General features: G+C 53.2%; 1 protein-coding gene across 3 annotated transcripts in view; it reads right to left on the bottom strand.

Moving 5' to 3' along the window:
• The window catches only part of Nsd2 (nuclear receptor binding SET domain protein 2), a 77,087-nt gene that overhangs the window by 8,313 nt on the left and 48,986 nt on the right, over positions 1-19,788 (bottom strand). For 2 of the 3 annotated variants that reach the window (XR_007340944.1, XM_015481877.2), the window contains 9 exons: positions 12,890-13,021; positions 12,211-12,334; positions 11,211-11,411; positions 10,425-10,604; positions 10,076-10,232; positions 9,735-9,940; positions 8,148-8,251; positions 6,749-7,018; positions 5,594-5,710 (listed from right to left, as the gene is read on the bottom strand). Coding sequence is in view for 2 of the 3 variants with exons in the window: in XM_015481877.2 (XP_015337363.1) it covers positions 5,594-5,710; positions 6,749-7,018; positions 8,148-8,251; positions 9,735-9,940; positions 10,076-10,232; positions 10,425-10,604; positions 11,211-11,411; positions 12,211-12,334; positions 12,890-13,021 (1,491 nt within the window). In the remaining variant the exon portion in view is untranslated. Of the gene's footprint in view, positions 1-5,593; positions 5,711-6,748; positions 7,019-8,147; positions 8,252-9,734; positions 9,941-10,075; positions 10,233-10,424; positions 10,605-11,210; positions 11,412-12,210; positions 12,335-12,889; positions 13,022-14,713; positions 19,720-19,788 lie in introns of those variants that run through there. The other variant, XM_015481878.2, reaches the window with a different exon arrangement.

Genomic DNA, 19,788 nt, shown 5'->3' with positions numbered 1-19,788 from the left:
CCAAGAACCCCCCCCCCGACTCTGAAGCCCACATGAGCGGGGGCGTCTTCCTGCACAGCCTGCCTCTGGAGGAGGTGAGCACATGACCAGGGCAGTCATGGCCCCACATGTAGACATACTGGACAGAGGGATGGGTCAGAGTGGGAGAGCCTAAGAGTTCAGCACACTGCACAGAATGGCTGGCAACGACCCACATGGGTCATTTCTGGAATTTTCTTGGACTGTTTTCAGTTACCTTACTGCAGGAAGCAAGACGACACTAGGGATCGGGGCACTGCTGTCCTTGACCGGGAAGCCCTGATCCAGTGAGGGCAGCACCTCGAGACCTGTGTGCCTGGTCTCTCCACGTCAGGACTCACTGGACAACAGTAAATCCACCAGCTATGTCAGTTCATCAGCTTCGATTCCCCAAGTGCCACCAACTCTGCTTGGAAGTTGTGACCGTGGCAACTGCAAGCTCTTTATTCCACTTCAGTCTCAATCATAAAACTCCATACTCCCAAACCACACAGCACATGCTGTACAATGACACACAGGCCACACGAAGGCCACGAGCCAGGGAGGCCGCAGGATTTAAAGAGGCAGCACCAAGGGCAGAGGCCCAGAGTCCGGGGTGGGGTTTTGAGCAGTCGCAGCTCTTGAGAAAGGGTCTGGACAGCACTTCCCTAGGACTGATGAGCGACTGCAGGGAGTCAGAACCTCTCCCCTGGAGTCCCTGGTGCTACAGGTGGGGGCTGCCAGTATAAGGAGCCCTGCCAGAGTTGCCCTCCTTTTATGGGTCCTGGAAGAGCTGCAGGCCCATCCACTGGTCTGGGGTCTCCCTCATGTTCAAAGACCTGACTTCATTGGTGTTAAGGTATCTGCAGTCTGTGTCCTAAGACCAAGGAGCTCTGTGGCTGGTGCCATACCTCTGCAGACAAGATGCCACCAGCCGCTCCGGCAGAAAAGCCTGGACAGAGCCAGTCAGAGCAGGAGAGCCCACTCACACCAGTCCTGCTGCTGCAACTGCCCCTTGTCCTCCTGGGTACTGGGTACTCACCCTTCACTGGCTGCTTCAGGAAGGGTTCAGCCTGCACTGTTTCTGACATTCAACCTACTTCTCTGCAGATGTGATGCTAAAGTTGCACCAGGCTGAACTGCGTCCAGGCAGTAGGTGCTGTGTCCCATCCCTGAACACCGAGGCGGTTTCGAGAAGCTTCTGCAAGGTCTCACTCTGTGAGTTTCATAAGCCGCTGAATTTCACATCTAACTACCAAAGGGGTCTCTGTTCAAACCTGCGATTAAGCTCTCCATGTTGACAGTGCTGGACTGACTTCCCTGGAACACCAGACTCCACTTCTCAAGTCCAACTCTCCTCTCTTCCTTTATTACTTGGTCTAAGTCCTGTTTGTGGCCAGCTGTGTGTCTGAAGTGAGGAGGTCAGCAAGCCACCAAATGCCAGGCAAGAGCTGTCCGAGTGCTCGGGGCCTCGGGCTGCCCACACCGAGCCCGTCTGTGGTGCCTGCCACATGTTCGGTTTCCGTCTCCAGTTGGGGCATCCTGCAGGCTTTTCTGCTCCCCCACTTTCCTGTCGGTGCACTACAGTTATACCTAACGGTGGACCTGTCACTACAGACTGGTACATGCACAGAGTGCAACAGTACCATCTGGCCAAGGTCCTGCAGGTTTTTCTTGTTTTGTTTTGTTTTTTACCATGCTCAATTCCTGGTAAGTTTCATCAGGAAAATGATGTATGTTCCAGACTCCTGAAACCCTCTCCTCACACCACCCCTCCACTCCATCTATAGACTTCTCTACTTTTTGTTGTTGTTGTTGTTGTTTTTGTTTTTGTTAGGGCACTAAACCACTGAGTCACATCCCCAGCCATGAGAGTGAGAGTGTGTGTGTGTGTGTCTGTGTGTGTGTGTGTGAGAGACAGAGAGACAGAGAGACAGAGTAAGAAGTGTGTCCATAAAAAGGGTTATGGGCACGCAGCCCCTTTTATTTTTTAAGACAGAGTCACTAAGTTGCTAAGGCTGGTGTCAGACTTGCAACCCTCCTGCCGTGCCTCTGAGTTGCTGGGACTACGGAGTGCACACCACACTTGGCTCTAGAGACAGTTTTAAGCAGTCATTCTAAAGGCCTTGTCTAGGGGCTGGACTTGTGACTCAGTGGCAGAGCGCTTGCCTCGCACATGTGAGACACTAGGTTCGATCCTCAGCACCACATAAAAATGAATCAACAAAATAGATACTGCATCTGTCTATAACTAAAAAATATTAAAAAAAAAAAAAAAAGACCTTGTCTAGAGATCCGTCAATGGGTTTTTTTTTTTTTTTTAAGAGAGTTCCCATTGGTTTATTTTTTTCCTTGAAACAGGCCATACTTCCCTGGTTCTCTGCAGGCCTTGTGATTTCCTAAAGTGTACATCCCAGTCTTCATTACACGGCAACTCTGGAAATCAGACTCTCCTTGTTCCCCTAGGTGGCTGTTTGTTGTCAGTTAATGTGTTGTGCGCTGTGTCTGTGTCAAGGGTGGGCCTGGGTCTCCCAGGTCATTGTTGAGCCTGCACCTATCCCTGGGAGGATGCGTGAACTCTCTGTGCTGCTAGTTCTGAATGTCCTGGTCTCTGATATCTGACTCCCTGAAGGGAAAAGAGAAGAGGAAGGCGGGGAGGGCAGCAGGCGGAGGGCTGAGCAGAAGAGCAAGGGCAGGAGGCGCCACCCTCTCCTCTTCGAGGTGTCCAGGACAGGGTCCTTGCTGCCAAACAGGCCTCCTGAATCAGTCAGATGCAGCCATGATGTGAGACACACTGTGAATGACCAGGCTGTTGCGTTTCCTCTGAAAACCAGGCAGAAGTGGACACGAGCCCTGCCAACACGTGTGCAGAGGGTGTGACCGTGAGCAGGACCTTAGGAGTTGCCTGGTGAGGTCCTTCAGCCTGAGAAGGGAGGCGGGCCAGGCAGTCCCTGGCACATACTAACAGCCCTGCCCTAGGCTGCGGGGACCACCCAAGAGCACTCCCATCTCCTCCCCCTGGTGGTGATGCCCCTGAAGAGCTGGCTGCAGGTCACCTCAGAAATTGCTCACTTAGAGCAGCAACTGTACAAATTCTGACGGCACCCTTTAAGGGAGTTTGAGTGTTAGTATTTGTTTGTTCTGTTTTAGTTTTGGGTAGTTGTGGATGGACAGTATGCCTTTGTTTATTTCGATGTGTTGCTGAGGATCCAACCCAGTGCCTCCCACATGCCAAGCAAGCCCTCTGCCACTGATCTACAGCCACAGCCCGAGCGTCAGTTTTAATAGATATCTCCCAAGCAACATGAGTCATTAAGGCTGCTCTAGGGATACATGCAGCTGCCGCCACAGGCTGGAGCTGGGCACTAGAAAGCTGGTACTCTGCTGAGACCTGATACTGACACAGAATTCACACCATTTACCACCCAGGCCCTTCCCTGAAAGCTGCAGGCCCTCGAGAGTCCACAGTGGCCACACCAGGCAGCTCCTCGATGAAGATCCTGCTCACAGTCACACCCTCTACACACGTGTTGGCAGGGCTTGTGTCCACTTCCACCTGGTTTTCAGAGGAAACGCACCAGCCTGGTCATTCAGAGCATATCTCACATCATGGCTGCATCTTTGCTCCAGCCCATTCTTCCAGGTCAAGTCCACCATGAATGCTTTCAGTTCTTCTCCATGTGTGACTTGGCCTTTCCTACTACACTCTTGTCACTGAAATTCAGACTCTGAAATTTAGTAAGGCACAGGCCTACAGTTTTAATTTCTTAATTTCTTTTTTTATATTTATTTTTTCAGTTATAGGTGGACACAATATCTTTTTTTTACTTTTATGTGGTGCTGAGAAGCGAACCCAATGCCTCACGCATGCTAGGCGAGCGCACTACCACTTGAGCCACTTGTAGCCACATCCCCAGCCCTACAGTTTTAATTCCTAACAAAATAATCTTCCCCCAAAACATACCAAATAAAAGGCTATCTGCTGCCTTTTGGGACAAATTTATTGAACCCTTTCTTAGCACTGTGGCCACCAGGCCTCTGAGCAGGCCCTTGTCGCTGGTCCCAGGGGAGGTCTCAACAAGTGCTGAGAACCTGGAGGAGGAAGGGCTACCCGCCTCTCCAGTCCCAGGACCCACAGATTTTTCAACCAATTATTTTGTTTTAAAATTTTCAACCCTACATAAAAAAGAAATAGCACAGTGCCCCTGTGCACCTACTCTCACACGCAGTACGACATTTTACTCTGCTTGCTTTCTCTCAACTCTTGCACGTGTGCACGGACATAAATACGTGTGCATGGACATAAATACGTGTGCATCTATGGACTGACACAATTTTCTTGCTTGCTTTTTTTTGGTTGGGGGAGGTAGGGAGCAGTACTGGGAATTGAACCCAGGGTGCTCTACCACTGAGCTATAACCCCCCCCCAGCTGTTTTTATTTTTTTCTTGGTACCAGAGATTGAACTGAGGGGCACTCAATATGTGAGTCACACCCCCAGCCCTACTTTGTATTTTACTTAGAAACAGGGTCTGAGTTGCTTAGCACCTCACCATTGCTAAGGCTGGCTTTGAACTCACGATCCTCCTGCCTCAGCCTCCCGAGCTGCTGGGATTACAGGCCTGCACCATTGTGCCTGGCAGCCCTTTTTATTTTTGAGTTCTGACTAGGTTGTCCAGGATGACCTTGAAGTTGGGATCCTCCTGCCTCAGCCTCCTGAGCATCTGGGTAACAGGTGTGTGCACCACAACCAGCTGCACACCCATTTTCTCCCTGGTTCCTTGAAGGTGTATGTGGCCACCACCCAGTGCATCTGACACACACACGCGCGCTCCAGGCACCATTGCAGGCTCGCTCCCCTGCTGGGCCTTGGCACCTCCTGCACCTGAGATGTAACATCAAGAACAGTTTCCTGAGCTGGGGACATGGTTCAGTTGGTAGAGTGCTTGCCTTGCGGGCACAAGGCCCTGGGTTCAATCCCCAGAACCACCCCCCTACACACACACACACACACAAAGAAAACAATTTCCTGCCCAAACAGACTCCCTGACTGTTTTCAAAATGTCATTTATAGCTCCCAACACAGGCCCCCCGCCCGCCCCACCACTCAAACCCCTGCCTGCTTAAAGCTCTGATCACGAAGCACACACCTGCTCTGGGTATCCCTTTAGTCTCTTTTAACCCAGAGTCTTCTGTCCTTGGCGACACTGGCCGTGTTGAAGGCCTAGGGCCATGACCTGTGGCACATGACGTGGAGCCTAGGACTCACCTACTGCCTTTCCCAGGGCTGCCCAAAGGGCCCCATGAACCATCCTCATGTCCATAGTGGCCTCTTTTTTCCAGGTATCACCACATCTCTGACTTCTATGAATTATTCAGAAATTTTTGCCTCTGATCATTCTCTATCTGGTTTTTAAGGACTACTATTAACCTAGTCTTTTAAAAACAGCCACACTTTTCTAAGGCTATGGGCTTACTGGCAACAAGAGGCACAAACTCTGTGAACCTTCCTCTCCCAGCACACAGGCAGTGAGGAGCAGAGCTGGGCAGGCCCAGCCCTGGGCAAGCCCTCCACCTGGCAGCGGGGGCCCGGTCACCTTGTCTATGGTGAGCATGTAGAAGTGGGTGATGTCGTTCTCCTGTGCCTGCTTGATCCTCGCCATGCACTCCTCCTCGTCAATCAGCTCGCCAACATACTCATTAACGAATTCTCCCTGGAAATCAGAAAGATGTGGTGAGGAGGAGCCTCTGAGCCCATCCCGTGTCAGGCTCAACACATTATGTCACCATCAGTGGACATGAAGCCATAGGCGTGGTGGCTCTTGGATGGCCTCACAGAGTGCTTATCAGTTCAGATAAGTCCAAGTGACCTCACACTTATCTTATGAATAAAGACTGTCAATGACCAACTTATTCAAGTGTTTCTGAGGCAGCAGCGTTCCGAACCTCCTTCCTTGGTGTCTTTCTTCTGAGGAGCACCTCTGTTAGGCCAGTGTCCATCTACGTCACTGTCACATGCAGATTCCCACAAAAGGAAAAATGGCTCAACTTGCCAGGCTCCTCAACAAGTGAGGCAGGAGAAGGAGCGAAGTTGCAGGAGGTACTGGGCGTGAACCTGGGGTCTGGAATCTCCTGCCTGGGCCATGCTAAAGCAGGCCAGGGCCAGGCAGCAGCAAGACAAGCAGCCCATCTGCCCTTCCACATCCTGGATACACTTGGTCCTTCAGCCTGAGAAGGGAGGCAGGCCAGGCAGTCCCTGGCACATACTAACAGCCCTGCCCTAGGCTGCGGGGACCACCCAAGAGCATTCCCATCTCCTCCCCCTGCTGGTGATGCCCCTGAAGAGCTGGCGGTAGGTCACCTCAGAAATTGCTCACTTAGAGCAGCAACTGTACAAATTCTGGCAGCACCCTTTAAGGGAGTTTGAGTGTTAGTATTTGTTTGTTCTGTTTTGGTTTTGGGTAGTTGTGGATGGACAGTATGCCTTTGTTTATTTCGATGTGTTGCTGAGGATCTAACCCAGTGCCTCCCACATGCCAGGCAAGCCCTCTGCCACTGATCTACAGCCACAGCCCGAGCGTCAGTTTCGACAGGTATCTTCCAAGCAACATTTTTCAAAATTCACTAATAACTTAAAAAAAATTTTTTTTAACATCATTCATTCTCACATGAGTGCCAACATACAATAAGCAAATCTACGTAATCAGTGAACCCTGATTCCTGGGAAGCAGGGAGAAGGGCCCAACACACACCTTCCTGATGTCCCTCTTGGCCACCAGGCCCCAGCCCTTGCCATCGGTCCTGATGATCTTGGTCTCGGGGTACTGGCGCTTGGTGAAGCACTGGTTCTGGCAGTGCTCGCCCGCGGGACACACCTGCGGGTGGCACTCGAACATCAGCATCCTGTTCAGACACTCAGAGTCAAAGCCACAGGGGTTCTCGTCTGTGGGCTTGCAGTTGCACTTTGGGATTTCGGAAATATCGGCTGTATAAATCTGGACCTTCCCATAAGGCTTATTCACCTGCAGGATAAAGTGATGTGTCTTGGCCCCATGTACACAGAGCCTCGAGCCCTGCACCCAGGCCGGTGCCTCCGGACAGGACATGCTCCTTCAGTCCTCACCCAGACCCCTCCCATTTCCATCCTAGTGGCTGTGGTCTCTGGTTATGCAGTCAGCTGTGGTCTTAGGAAGACTGCTCAGCAGAGGTCCTCCCAGTGCTTGGCAAGAGCCCTCGGTGGCAGCCTCCCTCCTCTATGCCCATCTGATTCCAACCCGCCCTCAGCCAAGCACCACAGTAGCCAGGCAGAGGGCACCCAGCAAATGTCGGCAGGAGGGCACGGTCTCTGCCCCAGCCTGAGTCTACCCCTGATGAAGAAGGTGCCCAAACAGTAAAGGCCCAGAGAGATGACAAGAACTGGGGCAGGAATCAGTGGCTCCAGCTCAATGCAGTGGTTAAGAGGCACCCCTGCTGTTGCTGCAGGCGGCAAAGGACAACGATGCCATCAACCTGGAAACGTGCCCAGAATCTGGTTCTGTTTCTGGAATCATCCCAAATGCAGCACTGAGTACAGATGAGTACAGAGAATACTTCTTTACACAGAGATATGACTACACCCCAGATTTTAGAAGCAAAGACAGAACACTTGAGTCAGCTATGAGGTGGCATCACCCTTGTGTCCAGGTGGGCCTGGCACTGAGGAAGGGCAAGTCTCCACACCCACATGCAGCCTCTTGCAGGCATCTGCTCGGCACAGCCAGGCCCGTCCTCTATCTCTCTCTCTTCAAGCGGGGGCCCCAGCCAACAGGTGCTGAGCACCGGCCAGACAGGCACCTCTCACCTGTGCTGCATTGGTGGCAGCGTGGCCCAGCTGGAAGGGCCACCCACTGTGGCCCGCCTCAGGGCTGGCATTCCACCTCTCCTCTGTTTATGGGCTGAGCCCAAGCAGCCTCCTGGACCTCCCCACACACATCCTGGGCAAACAGGGCCTGTGCTCAGTAGAAACTAAGTCTCTCTGTCTACGGCTCTGGGCAGCCAGACACAGCTCACAGCGGCCCTCTCACCAGCTGCAGCCCGGGTGTGACGATGTGCAGCCTCAGAGCCTACCCTGAGCTGCTTGGACAATGTGGTGCACGCAGCCCTGGCACGCACCTTGATGTGCTTATATGGTGGGGGCTTGCGCTCGCTTTCCTGCGTTTCTCGGGCTTCCCGCTGAAGTTTGATTTCACGAAAACGAGCTTCAGCTTCTTGCAATGCTAAAGAGTCAATAAAATACGAAAAAGATCTCTTAGTAGGTAAATACTTCTACCTTCAAGCTCTACATTTTAATGGCTTACTCTAAACTCTCACTGGTGAATTCAGTTTCTGCTTTCCATGAATCTAAAGATTACAGAAAGCTCTGAAAGGGGAGGTTTATAAGACATGGCCAAAAATGCAAAAGAGCAGCGCACTCCTGTGATCCTAGCAGCTTAGGAGGTTGAGGCAGGAGGATCTCAAGTTCAAAGCCAGCCTCAGAAACCAAGCAATATCCTGTCTTAAAAAACTAAATAAACAAGGCTGGGGATGGGGCTCAGAAGTTAAGTACTCCTGGTTCAGTCAATCCACGGTACCAGAAACAAACGAGTGCAGAAGACAGAGGAGCGCTGCAAGACCATCCGTGACCAGAAGGCAGGGCAGGGCAGGGCAGGGCAGGGCAGCCTTGAACAGCGCCAGGAGGCCCAGCGGGAGGCTCTGCCAGCTCCCCACCCTGCACTAAGGTCTGAGGACAAAGCACACCAGCCATGGGGCTCTGGGCCTACTGTCCTGAGACAGCAAACAAAAACACCTCTGCTCCTCTCAAATAAGAGGGCTCCGAGTGGAGAGCGGCCCCGGCTGGCGCATAGATGGCACGGCGCCGGCTCCCAAGGCTGCTTGGCACTGGCTCTGCAGGGTGCCGGACGCCAGCCAGGAGGCGCATCTCGCTCGCCAGCCAGGCCACACCACACCCAGGAGCTTCTCTCTCTCTCTCCCAGACCTTCAAGAGTCTTTGGATGCCTACCTGTTCTTATTCAGAACTCTGGGAGCCCCATGTGCTGAGGTCCTGAAGGAGAAGTTATTGGCTGCCGCTGGCCAGCGCACCCACAAACTCTCAACAGGCCCAGGCCCCTCCTGCCACACACACAGGTCCTGCAGCTCCAGCTGACCCTGCATGAGCCGCAGCAAGACTTTCCCTGTATCTTAGCACTCTCGACCTAGCCTAAGCGCCAGTCCCGCCCGTGGAACAGCCTTTCCACCCTGTCTCCCTCCTGCCTGGGTCATGGCAGCCTCACCAAATGCTGCTCCCAACTGCCTCCCAGCCTGACTGCACAACCAGTGCTCCACCCACCTGACTCTGCGTGGTCTGCTGAAGGGCAGGGTGGCTGCTAAGCTTCCGGGCCCCTGGTCCAGAAAGCAGAGACCCCTCCACATCTGCCTCTGCAGAGGCCAGCTGGGGAAAGTGTCCGCCAGGACTGAGGACAAGGTGGGCTGAGCAGCTTTGCTGCTCCACACAGTACTGCTCATGGAGCACCCCCGCCTGCCCAGCAGCGTGACCCACTCCACGCTTCAGCAGACACGCCAGTCCGCAGACTGCCTGCCTTCTAACTGAGAGAATGCTTAGTCCAGTGTTTTCTACAAACATCAAATTTCTAAAGAACAGAAAGGATGATTAGCAAAAGGCACACAGAGAGCTGTCCTGCTCCCTACAGGAGACTTCCGTACCGTTTTTGAAGACTCTTCCGATCCCTCTGACCCCATGGTAGCGGCTGCCCCGGTCCCCCTCCATGTACGGGAACACTCGCGCCTGATGCGTCCAGTAATAATCTTTAGACCCAAAGAAAAACACAGGGAATTCTCCAATCTCGTGCTTCATTTTCTGAATATTTGGGGGAACATTTTTGGGATGGCAAACTTCTGCCGGCCACCATCTATTATAAATATTAAAAACAGGGTTCACAGACTCTTCAGAGAGAGCGGCAATCATTTCAATGCTTTTAAGTACTGTAAAGTCAAACAGACACACGTGAACAGAGAAAGACAAGAGCACAGGGCTGTCCTCACACCTGTAGTTCCCCAGTTTGACCCAGACGATGTCCTGGAAGTGCAGCCTCTTGCCTGCCCTACAGTCGTTGCAGAACCAGCTGCCGTCGGGCATCTCAATGCTGAGGCAGTCGGGGTGGAAGGCTGCTGGGCAGGCCTCGCAGCACAGCAGGCTGCCCCCTGCAAGAGTGGGCGCAGGGTGAGCCTGCTTCCCTGGGCCTCGGCTCCGTCCTGCCGCTCCAGGCCAGGCAGCACCCTGCCAGCACAGACCCAGCCCTGAGGGCGGGCAGGCCAGCAGGCCAGCAGCGAGTCTAGGTACATTACAACACACTGCCCAAAGTGGAGCAGGCCCACAGGGCAGAGGCCCCTCACCTTTGGAGCACACGAAGCACCAGCTGACATTGACATGGGTGTGGTGCCGCTTTCCCTTCCGAGCGGTGAAGTGGCCCGTGCAGATGATGCTGTTGGACGCAATCACCGTGCACCCTGCTGCCAGACAGGCGTCCCCTCCATGGTAAGCAACAGGGCATCGCACACAGCGCATCATCTTCCCTGAGGGCGAGAACACCCTGAGGATCCCGGTGGCTGCTACCAACCTGATGGCAATCAGGACACCGCAGAAACCCAGAGAGCCTGTGAAGGCACCACCTCCAGGTGACAGAAGGTACTCAGGACAGACTGCAGGGTAGCTCCCAGATGCCATACCCTCAGTCTGGGCATGGCAGGCACTGGAAGGGCTGTCCCGCACACTGTCCGACCCTCCCTGCCAGAAGCCAGGAGCTTGTCCCCAAAACATCCCCAGGCATTGCCACCCCCAGGGGAGAAGCCCTGGTGCCCTCAGCCCAGACAGCTGCCCTGAAATGCTAGCTCAGATGTAATCCCATCCAAGAATGTTTCCTGGGTTCATGAGGTGCCCTGACAGCCAGAACCCATCAGGGGCCCTATGGGTCCCCGTCTCTTAAAACCAAGAACCCTCAAGACAATTTTGGGATAAAAAGGGGAGGAGGGTACAAGTGGGGGCAGGTCTGGCAGTGAAGAAATCCCAGCAACCAGCTTTGCATCCAGTACCAAGAGGAGGGGAAGCTGCTGGAGGCGAAGCGCCTGACCTCTGGCAACAAGCCCAGCATGCCCCGCGGGAGGGAGCCAGGCACAGCCTACCTTTCGCCGGCCTTGGATGTGAGGGGTTGGAGGCATGGCAGCTCACGCAGCTGTGCAGGGGGCAGCGAAAGCCCCGGCTCTCAAACACAGTCAGAGGGAACTTCCTCACACAAGCCTCATGGTAGAACTTCCCACACTGAGTCACAACGCAGCGCCTCACCTCCATCTTGCTCTCTTTGCACACGAAGCATGAGTGGACCCCTAATAGCCAGTCAGGGAGGGAGAGAGGAGGGTGCCAAGAATTCAACTGTGGTTCCAGGCTGCCAGAGCCCAGCTGCACTCTGCCCCACCTGCCCATGGGGGCACCTGGCTCTCTCCAACCTTGCTGACTTTATCCTCATCGGGATAAAGCCAGCTGTGAAGAGTGATCCTGCAGCTACTGGGCTCCAGCTTCCCCTCAAACACAGGGAAGTCCTACCACGCGCCAGGGGCCCCTCCCTGACCGTGGTGAAGGGCCGCTCACAGACGCAGGCCGCAGTACCCCATGCAAGGTGTTCCTTGGGTTCCCACCTAGGCTGCTTTGACAACAGCCAAGGACGCCTCAGGCTTGCTGTGCAGTTGTCCTGCCATGGTGACCCCAAACAGGCAGCAGGACAAAGGCACTGACCAGTTGGGCAAGCCTGGATCCACCTGCTGTTGAAAGGGAAGCTCAGACTAATGCTTTCCGTCCCTACCAATGACAGTGTTCTGTGACCAACCAGGTGACCTGGCTAAGAAGGCTGGCTGTCCACAGGTAGAGTGAGTTCAGGCCCACAGGGGGACATGCAGGGGCCCAGCCACCATCAGACTCCACCAGTCACTGTGCCCTAAACTATATGCAGAGTGCTAGGGTGGCACTCACACCCTGAGCCTCCCACCTGCTGGAGGGCACCCAGGGAGCAGGCTGCAGGTGGGAGGGGCATGCTCTCTGCTGATGTCTGGGCTTGGCTGCTGCAGGGAGGCGGGAGCAGGAGGCGGTGCAGCAGCACTGCTCTGGGCAGGAGGGGAAGCCACAACTTGCCTGAGGCACACTCGCTGCAGGTGAACCTCCCTTCCGGTCTCCGGGAGAGGCCCAGGCAGGTGAGGTGAAAAGCCCCACAGCAGGGCCCTTCACACAGCAGGAGGCTGCCCGTCTTCTCGCACAGCTGTGGGACAGAACAGGCAGCATGAACCACACAGAGCAGGAGCTCCTTCTGTGTCCTGCTTACCCTGCGGCTGAAAAGAAGCCATGAAGAGAAGCAACCATGATGAGTTCAGGGTCACATCAGAGCCAGGTGACACAGTGGTCAGTCCCTCAGCAGAGGCTAATGATACAACAGGCCCCAAACCCTGAAGGCACACTCACAGGTACTTGAGCTGGGCAAGGAAATCAACAAACCCCAAGGCATGTTTTCATCCTGTCAGAGGGGACAGGCTCCAAGCAAGCAGCACGCCAGACACTGCCAGGCCCCATCACCAGGCATTACCACTCGAGGGACCCGGGCGTGCCTGGTGCACAATGCCACATCAGCCCAGAGCTGGCCTGGGCAACTCACACATCACACGCCCCACGTCCCTCCGGCACAGTACAGAGGCATGCCCTAGGGGAGTGGGAGCTAGTGATGCTCACCTAAGTGGGGACAGGCTGGGGGTCTGCAGGAAGGGGGCCTGCCCAGCCTGCATCAGACACCCTGCAAGGGATCGGTGCTGCAGCCCCTCACCTGACACACGTACTCCTTTTTGGCCGTCATTCCTCGTTCCGACCTTTTAGATGAGATGGACACTTCGGTCTGTGTTTCGTCTGCACTCTCATAAGGAGACTCTGAGGGCTCGTCCACTAGGCTGTCCGAGACCTGAAGATTAAGGAGGCGGAGGACAGTTCACTAGTCACAGAAAATGGTGGCTGTTGTGCCCTTCAGGCTTGGCCTGCCCCCACCCATCTCGGAGTGATGCGCTCCAGCCTCTGGCCTCTGCAGTGGTGCAACCATCAACAGAGCTGCGCAGTGTCCAGAGGTGGACACACTCCACTCAGCATTGAGAATACTCATGTACACAAAAGCACGTTCCTTGAAATGAAGAAACGCACGAAAACCCAGTTTGCTCTTCTAGGCGAGCTAACACAGGCTTTGGGACCAGGAACCCTCCCTTCCTTACCCAGTCTGCTCAGGTCCAATCACCAAATGGGTCTTGAAAGGAAACCAAGGCTGCATGTGGCGGCAATGCAGCCCGCTCACGTGGGGGTGCAGGCCCCACTCTTCCTACACTGACGTGCTGTCCCAAGGTCAGCGGTCATCCCAACTCCACCCACTGACTGCTGCTGTCTCTTGCCCTCCCATCCAGGAGGAGGTGCAGTAGGGCCTTCTCGGGAACACAAAGTCTGAAAGCAGGACCAGAACGTCCTGGAAACCCAGAACACCTGGAGCCCAGGGGGATGGTGTTCCTCCACCCAAATGTCCTCCACTCCACAGTGGGCATCAGGACCAGCAACAACCTCGCTCTTCACAGAGCACCTTGCCCTCACTGGACCAGCCATAGCAATAAGCGTTTGAGAAGACAGAAGACCTTCTTGTCTATCAATTTCAGGTGTGTTTAAAAACTTTTCACTTTGTATTTGATGGTAGGTAAATAAATGTTGAAAACTGAATTTTGGAGCTGGAACAAAATAGAAACTGCCTCCCTGCACGCCTCAATAATCACCATAAAGACATCACAGTCTTGCTGCTTTTCCTTCAGCACCAAGCTAGGTATTAAAATGGGGCCACATTAAAAATGAAACTGCAACTCCACCAGGGTATCTGACTGACTCAACACCCTTATTAAGAGCTTTTTCCAAATTTATCTCACTGAAACTACAGGAGTGGTTAGAAGAAAAGAAAGAAAAGCTCCCACGGGCTGGCTGGCTGGCAGGCAGGTGGTGGGCTGCTTTCAGGGGCCTCCGTGGCTCCGACTGGCTCATGGAGCAGTGACAGGGCCCTGAACGCCACTACTGGAGCCTCACTAAGATACATCTCGTGACAACAGTCCAACAAAAAACTCATTTTTCTCACCTTTTGCAGGAAGATGGGAATAGCATGAACCAACACTAGATTAGAGGGCGTCGAGTCTTAAGGTTGTCACCGGAAGGCTGACTAGCTGGAAGTGCAGGGCCCACTGCCCGTCCCTCGCCCATCAGCTCACCTCCCACTTCTTTAACGTCAACATCCAGAAACAGGCAACTTGAAATGCTGAGTTCAAACCCCAAATTCAACATGTCCGTCAGACAGACGTCACAGGTGGGGGTCTGAGCACTTCAGAGGTGAGAATGGAGTGGGTGTTGGGGGAGCCCAGGACATCAGGAAGCAGCCCCACCGCTGCCAGATGCTGACCCATCTGGTGGGGGAACCGAAGCCCAAAAAACAAGGCCTTTAACGCAAGCCCTCGGGAAGAGAGCCCAGCACTCTGCCCACCAACCCGGTTCCTCCCTGAGTGTGGCTGGAATGAATTTAAAAGCTAAAAAAGGAGAAAATACATGGAGAGAAAGACAGAAAACACAAACCAGTCCTGGGTCAGAGGAAGGAACAGCACCTTTTATTTAAGATTTACAGAAAGTTAGCACGTTTCCACTTGGAGATATCTCCTAAATTAACAAAGTCTGTTTTGAGGAAATAAACAGGAAATACATATTTGAATGGCATTATAAATGTTCATGACACACATGAGGCTCATTTCCTGACTGGGGCCCAATCCCACATACAGAATACAGACCTTACAATATCACAGTCCATGGCAGGTGGCAGACCCGCCCTCACCCCGCCTCCCCGCCAGCCAGTAGGAAGGGTCCCTGGCTCTCAGCGCCTCTCCCTGCAGCTGCAGGCTCCGCCTCCACACCAGGTGACAGCCAGCTGTGGAGGTGAATGTCACCTGAATGGGCCCCACAATCCCAGAGCTCTTCTACAACCCCCACCATCCCTCCCACGTCGACAGGAAGTGCTGGAAAGGAAAAGCCAGCGCCCCAAAGGACAGCCTTCCTGCCGCCTCCTCACCCATCCAGGCCAGATGGGCAGCAACCATCTCCCAGCAGCTCAGTTCCTGACTTCCCAAGTTTTCTTCAGTCTGAAAACCCTTTCTCCACTCTCTACTCAGTGATGGTACCAAGCTGCCTGTTCTCCTTAGAAATACATCCTTCAGGGCAGGGAACACAGGCTCCTTCATCTAGCATGGGGCCTGCAATGTGGCACTGCCCAAGGGGACAGGACGGGGACAGGACCGTGACCGCCTTCCGCCAGCTGCCAGCAAGCACAGCCACAGAAGGCTCACTCACCACAGCCCCGCCCCTTCCGGGTGCTGTCACACAGTGAGTTTTTAATTTTTTGACAAAACAAATCCCTTCACAAATTGAAGACTACATCATTTTTGAAATACAATCACAGACCTTGAACAATAAATATTTCTATAAACCAACATTACTTTTGTATTTAAGTTACGCTTTTGTAAAAGAAACTGATTACTAAGTACTTTCACAGAGTGTTTTGGATTTACAAATGATAGGAATCCTGTGCTCAGCAGATTTAATGAGTTTTAAATCAAAAGGACTAATCTCAAAACAGGTCTTCCAAGTTAACATCACAGTGAAATATTAGAGCAGAATTAAAATGATTTTAAAATAAGTCGTCATCTAAAATCTGGAATTCAAAATAATTTTTGTTAAAATGACCCTTCCAGGTTACACAGACTGGAACCTTCCCAGCTGTTCCTAAATGACAGGGTAAGGGCCAAGAGTGAGTCACTGAGGACATAAAGATCTCTAGTCCACAGGGCCATCACATGCTTCTCCGTTAGCTTCTAATCTACGCCAGCTTCTGTGAGAAAGGGCAGCAAGGACCCAGGGGAGTTGTGGCCATAGCTGGCCATGTGGCTGCTGCTCCTAGTTCAAGACCTGCCTTGTCCAAAGCACAGGGAGTCTCTAAAATGGTCCCAGCTGTGCCTCAGTAATGGCCGCGCCCTGCTGGGAAGCAGGCTGGTGAGCGTGCTGGGCTGGCTGGCTGAGCCTTGTCTGGAGGGTTTGAGAACAGACAAGACCATCTCCAGTCTGCCTCCTGCCTTGGCTCATGCAGCCAAGCAACATCCCTGCAGTCAGGCCAGGACCCCAGTCCACCCCAATCAATATCCCTGGATGGTTAGCGTGCTTCAAACATTGCCAGAGCTACATGTAAAACACCCAAGGACCACATGTAACCCTGAAAAGTTACAAGTGTGGATCCAGCACGGGACTACATAGGTACATGGCACCTACCAGGACAGGGCTGCCAGGTAGCTAGAGGGACTCCCAGGCAGCAGAGACACTGGGAGTTCCAGCCCTCACCCTTCCAGGACAAGTGCACAGGCTCTCCCGCTGGCTAAGGGACAGTCCACCTCCATCACTGGCAGGTCAATTAGCGGTCATTTCTGATAAAAATATTACCCAAGGAAATCAAAATAGATTTCATTTACCCAAAGTCCTAGAACACCCAGCAGTCAGCATCTGTGTGTGTGCAGTATTGGGGATGGAACCGAGGTCCTCAAGCATGCCACAGAGCACTCTGCCACTGAGCCACACCCCAATTCCAGGAATAGGCATATTTCTTTAAAACAAAAACACTTGAAATGCCGTGAGGAGCAGAGCCTGGGCTGCTGGGAAGCCTGGGGTGCACGGGACAGCCTGAGAGGCAACAGCAAGGTCCTCAGTAGCTGCTGTGTCTGCCTCTAGAGTTCCTAAACTAAGGTAATAAAAATATTGAGTTTTAAAACATAAAATGCTCCACGTTCCACACTGAGTCCAAAGGGCTGGCCTGGCCCAGCACATGCGTCTGCTTGGACAGAAGGGTGTGCAGTGGCTCAGCTCAGCCAGTTCAGAAGGCTGCACTAGAATCAGCGACTCAGAAATGAAGCAAGCTCACTAAGCCTTCCAACTGCTGACACTCCAGCACTGGGAGGTCCACAAGGCCCCGGCTCTGTCCTGCGCTGCACCAGGTTGCCACCACACCCTTCTCAGGTCACACACTTTCAGTCCTCCTGACTGACACGTGTGCATGGGCAACCTCTTCTGTTTGGGCAGCTAGATGCTAACCTACAATCTCAATTTTCTTCTCAGCGTGTTCCTGTGACAGGCCCTTAGAGGGTCCCAGCATCACACACACTGCCTGGCCACACCCTTGGGCCGAGAGATGGGGGACTACAAACCATCACTGACAGCGCAGCTGCTTCCTCCTGCCTTTCCTCACTCGCTGGCTTCCAATCTCTAAGACCCTATTTGGGTCTTCCTGGGCCTGAAGGGCCACTCGAAGCAGGCTGCCCAGCTCCCTCCTGCATCACTGGCCCCTCTGCCAGGAGACACCTCCTCATGATAAAGCTGGGCCTAGGTCTCTCGATGCTTTCCAGGAACATTCTCTTAAAAACACAGGAAGTTACCACTTTCAGTGGGGAAACATGGATACAATGAGTGCCAGGACCACCCTTAATGTCCTAGCACTCTGCAGAAAGGCCAGCCAGGCAGGACGGCAGACCCTTGCACTCCACAGCACCATTCCTGACACTCCACTGGCACACCACTTCCCAATGCTCGTCTTACGCACGAGAGCCACCTCCCTGGCCAGGCAAACATGGACCTGTGGGTGTCTGAAGCAAGTCAGACGAGATCACAAGCAGAACTCGTCTCAACAAAGGGCAGCTCAAACGTCCTTAGGCCAGACATGTACCACTGCTGTTCTGACAGTTGTAGTAAACAAAGGAATTCCATGTTCAATTCGCAGCATAATGAATTTTGTACTCTTGGCAGCTTGTCCAAGCCTGAGCTTTCAAACAACTCCACCTCTGACCCCAAGGAAACTGCTTCTCTGCCACAACACCAATACTAGTCTTCAAAGCAGGGTACTTCTGCCACATGCAAGACTGTTCTCTAGAGGGCAGATGCTGCTACCCTACCCCTAAACCTACACAGCCAACTCCTAATGTCCCTGGGGCACAAGGTCTTCCCAGCTGAGGAGCATATGGCCCTGTGAGCACTGCTCTATCCCTGGGACAGCACCCTCCTCCCTTCCAGAGAACAGCACCCCTCCTTGGCTTCCCACACAAAACCCACCGTGCTCCAATTTCAAATGCAGTCCCTCATTGGGCCCAGCCTCTGAGGCCAGCATCCTTACTGCAGGACGCCATCTGAACCAGATCCATTTTATTCCATCGTGTTTCTCTTATTTTAAAAGTCAGTGGCTAATGTTTTGACACTCTTAAGTTTACCCAAGCTCCTTGGGTTCTCTAAGGGTAGCAAAACTCAGACTGCACCTAGGCTATCTGAGGTCACATCTCCCACTACTCTGAGCAGATCCATGAAGCAGCCCCCAGCCCCCAGCCCGAGTCCAGCACCCAATGTGCCACACAGACCCAGCTTCTGTCAGACCACGGTATTGCCCCACATGCATAATGTAGTTGAGAGGATCACTGTTCATGCCAAGGCAAAAGTTATGCTTCTGGATAAAAATGGAATGATGGTGATTTCATCTTTTTATTGTCATAACCATTACTGTCACAACAGCGAGCCACTGAATCCTTGCAAGGTGCCAAGCACCCCGAGAGCTTACATGCGTTACAGTACTTAGTGTTCGGAACAAAAGCATTCCTTGGGAACTTTCATTACAGGCCAGACACATCTGAGGAGTGGCCAGGAACAGCTGGGCCCCGTTCCTCTGGCTGTGAGCAGCGCAGCTGCTGCAGGAGCTGGGAGCTGGGGCCCATGCCGCTTCCCCATGCAAATGTGCGGACACTGGGCATGGCATGGCTGGCACCAGAACCATGACACATGTGCTGCTGGCGCCCCACAGAAGTGACTGGCGAGGTGGCTGGCAGAAGTAGCCCAACATGGCGCCCTGGGTGACCATCACCAAGTCAAGAGGTGGATGGTTCACAATGGACTGTGAATGGTACTTGGCCCAAAACTTACTGTGTCTAGTGTCATAGTAAAACTGTTCATAGAAAAGCACAGACTCAAAATGCCTCCTGCCTGTTGTGCTGGAAACTGGGTTCATATCTACAGCACTGACTGCATTTCACTGGCAATTAAAGCAGCTGACGAGGACCCCTCCGTGTGCTGTTTGCTCTTTGTCTCTGGAGCAATGGGTGCTGACATTTGTTCACAAAGATGCAGGGAGTTATGACCTGGGGGAAATGACCCTTGAGGCAGTGTCACTGCTGCAGCTCTGGGGCGGCCCTCCGAGGGCCTCCTCCCAACTCAACTCTACGTTGCTCTCGAAGTATGGGTGTCTCTACCATGAGATGGACGTGACTGAGTCAATGGCCTTGATCAGGTTCTTACCTTGGTCTTACAATGTGTTATCTGTTCTCTTCACTGTATGTGTTTATTAATGCCAATAAAAACAGAGTACCATATGTCTTCCACACAATGACTGTGAGAGCAAGCATGTCACTGAGTGTGCCGATGACGCACGCCCGCGGCAGACATCTCGGGCCATTACATCACTCTAAGTGCAGTACAGGGCATCTGGTTCAAGTCCAACTTGACTGATGTGGGCTCCCACAAAAGCTGTCACCAGTGAAGGCGAAAAAGTAAGAATTTGCTCTACTAAGGGAATAAGAAATGAAGTTACAAAAC

This window comes from Marmota marmota, unplaced genomic scaffold (assembly GCF_001458135.2).
Source record: "Marmota marmota marmota unplaced genomic scaffold, marMar, whole genome shotgun sequence".
NCBI classification, from domain to species: Eukaryota; Metazoa; Chordata; class Mammalia; order Rodentia; family Sciuridae; genus Marmota; species Marmota marmota.
Note: the sequence above shows the minus strand (reverse complement) of the source record. Positions and strands in the feature narration are given on the sequence as shown.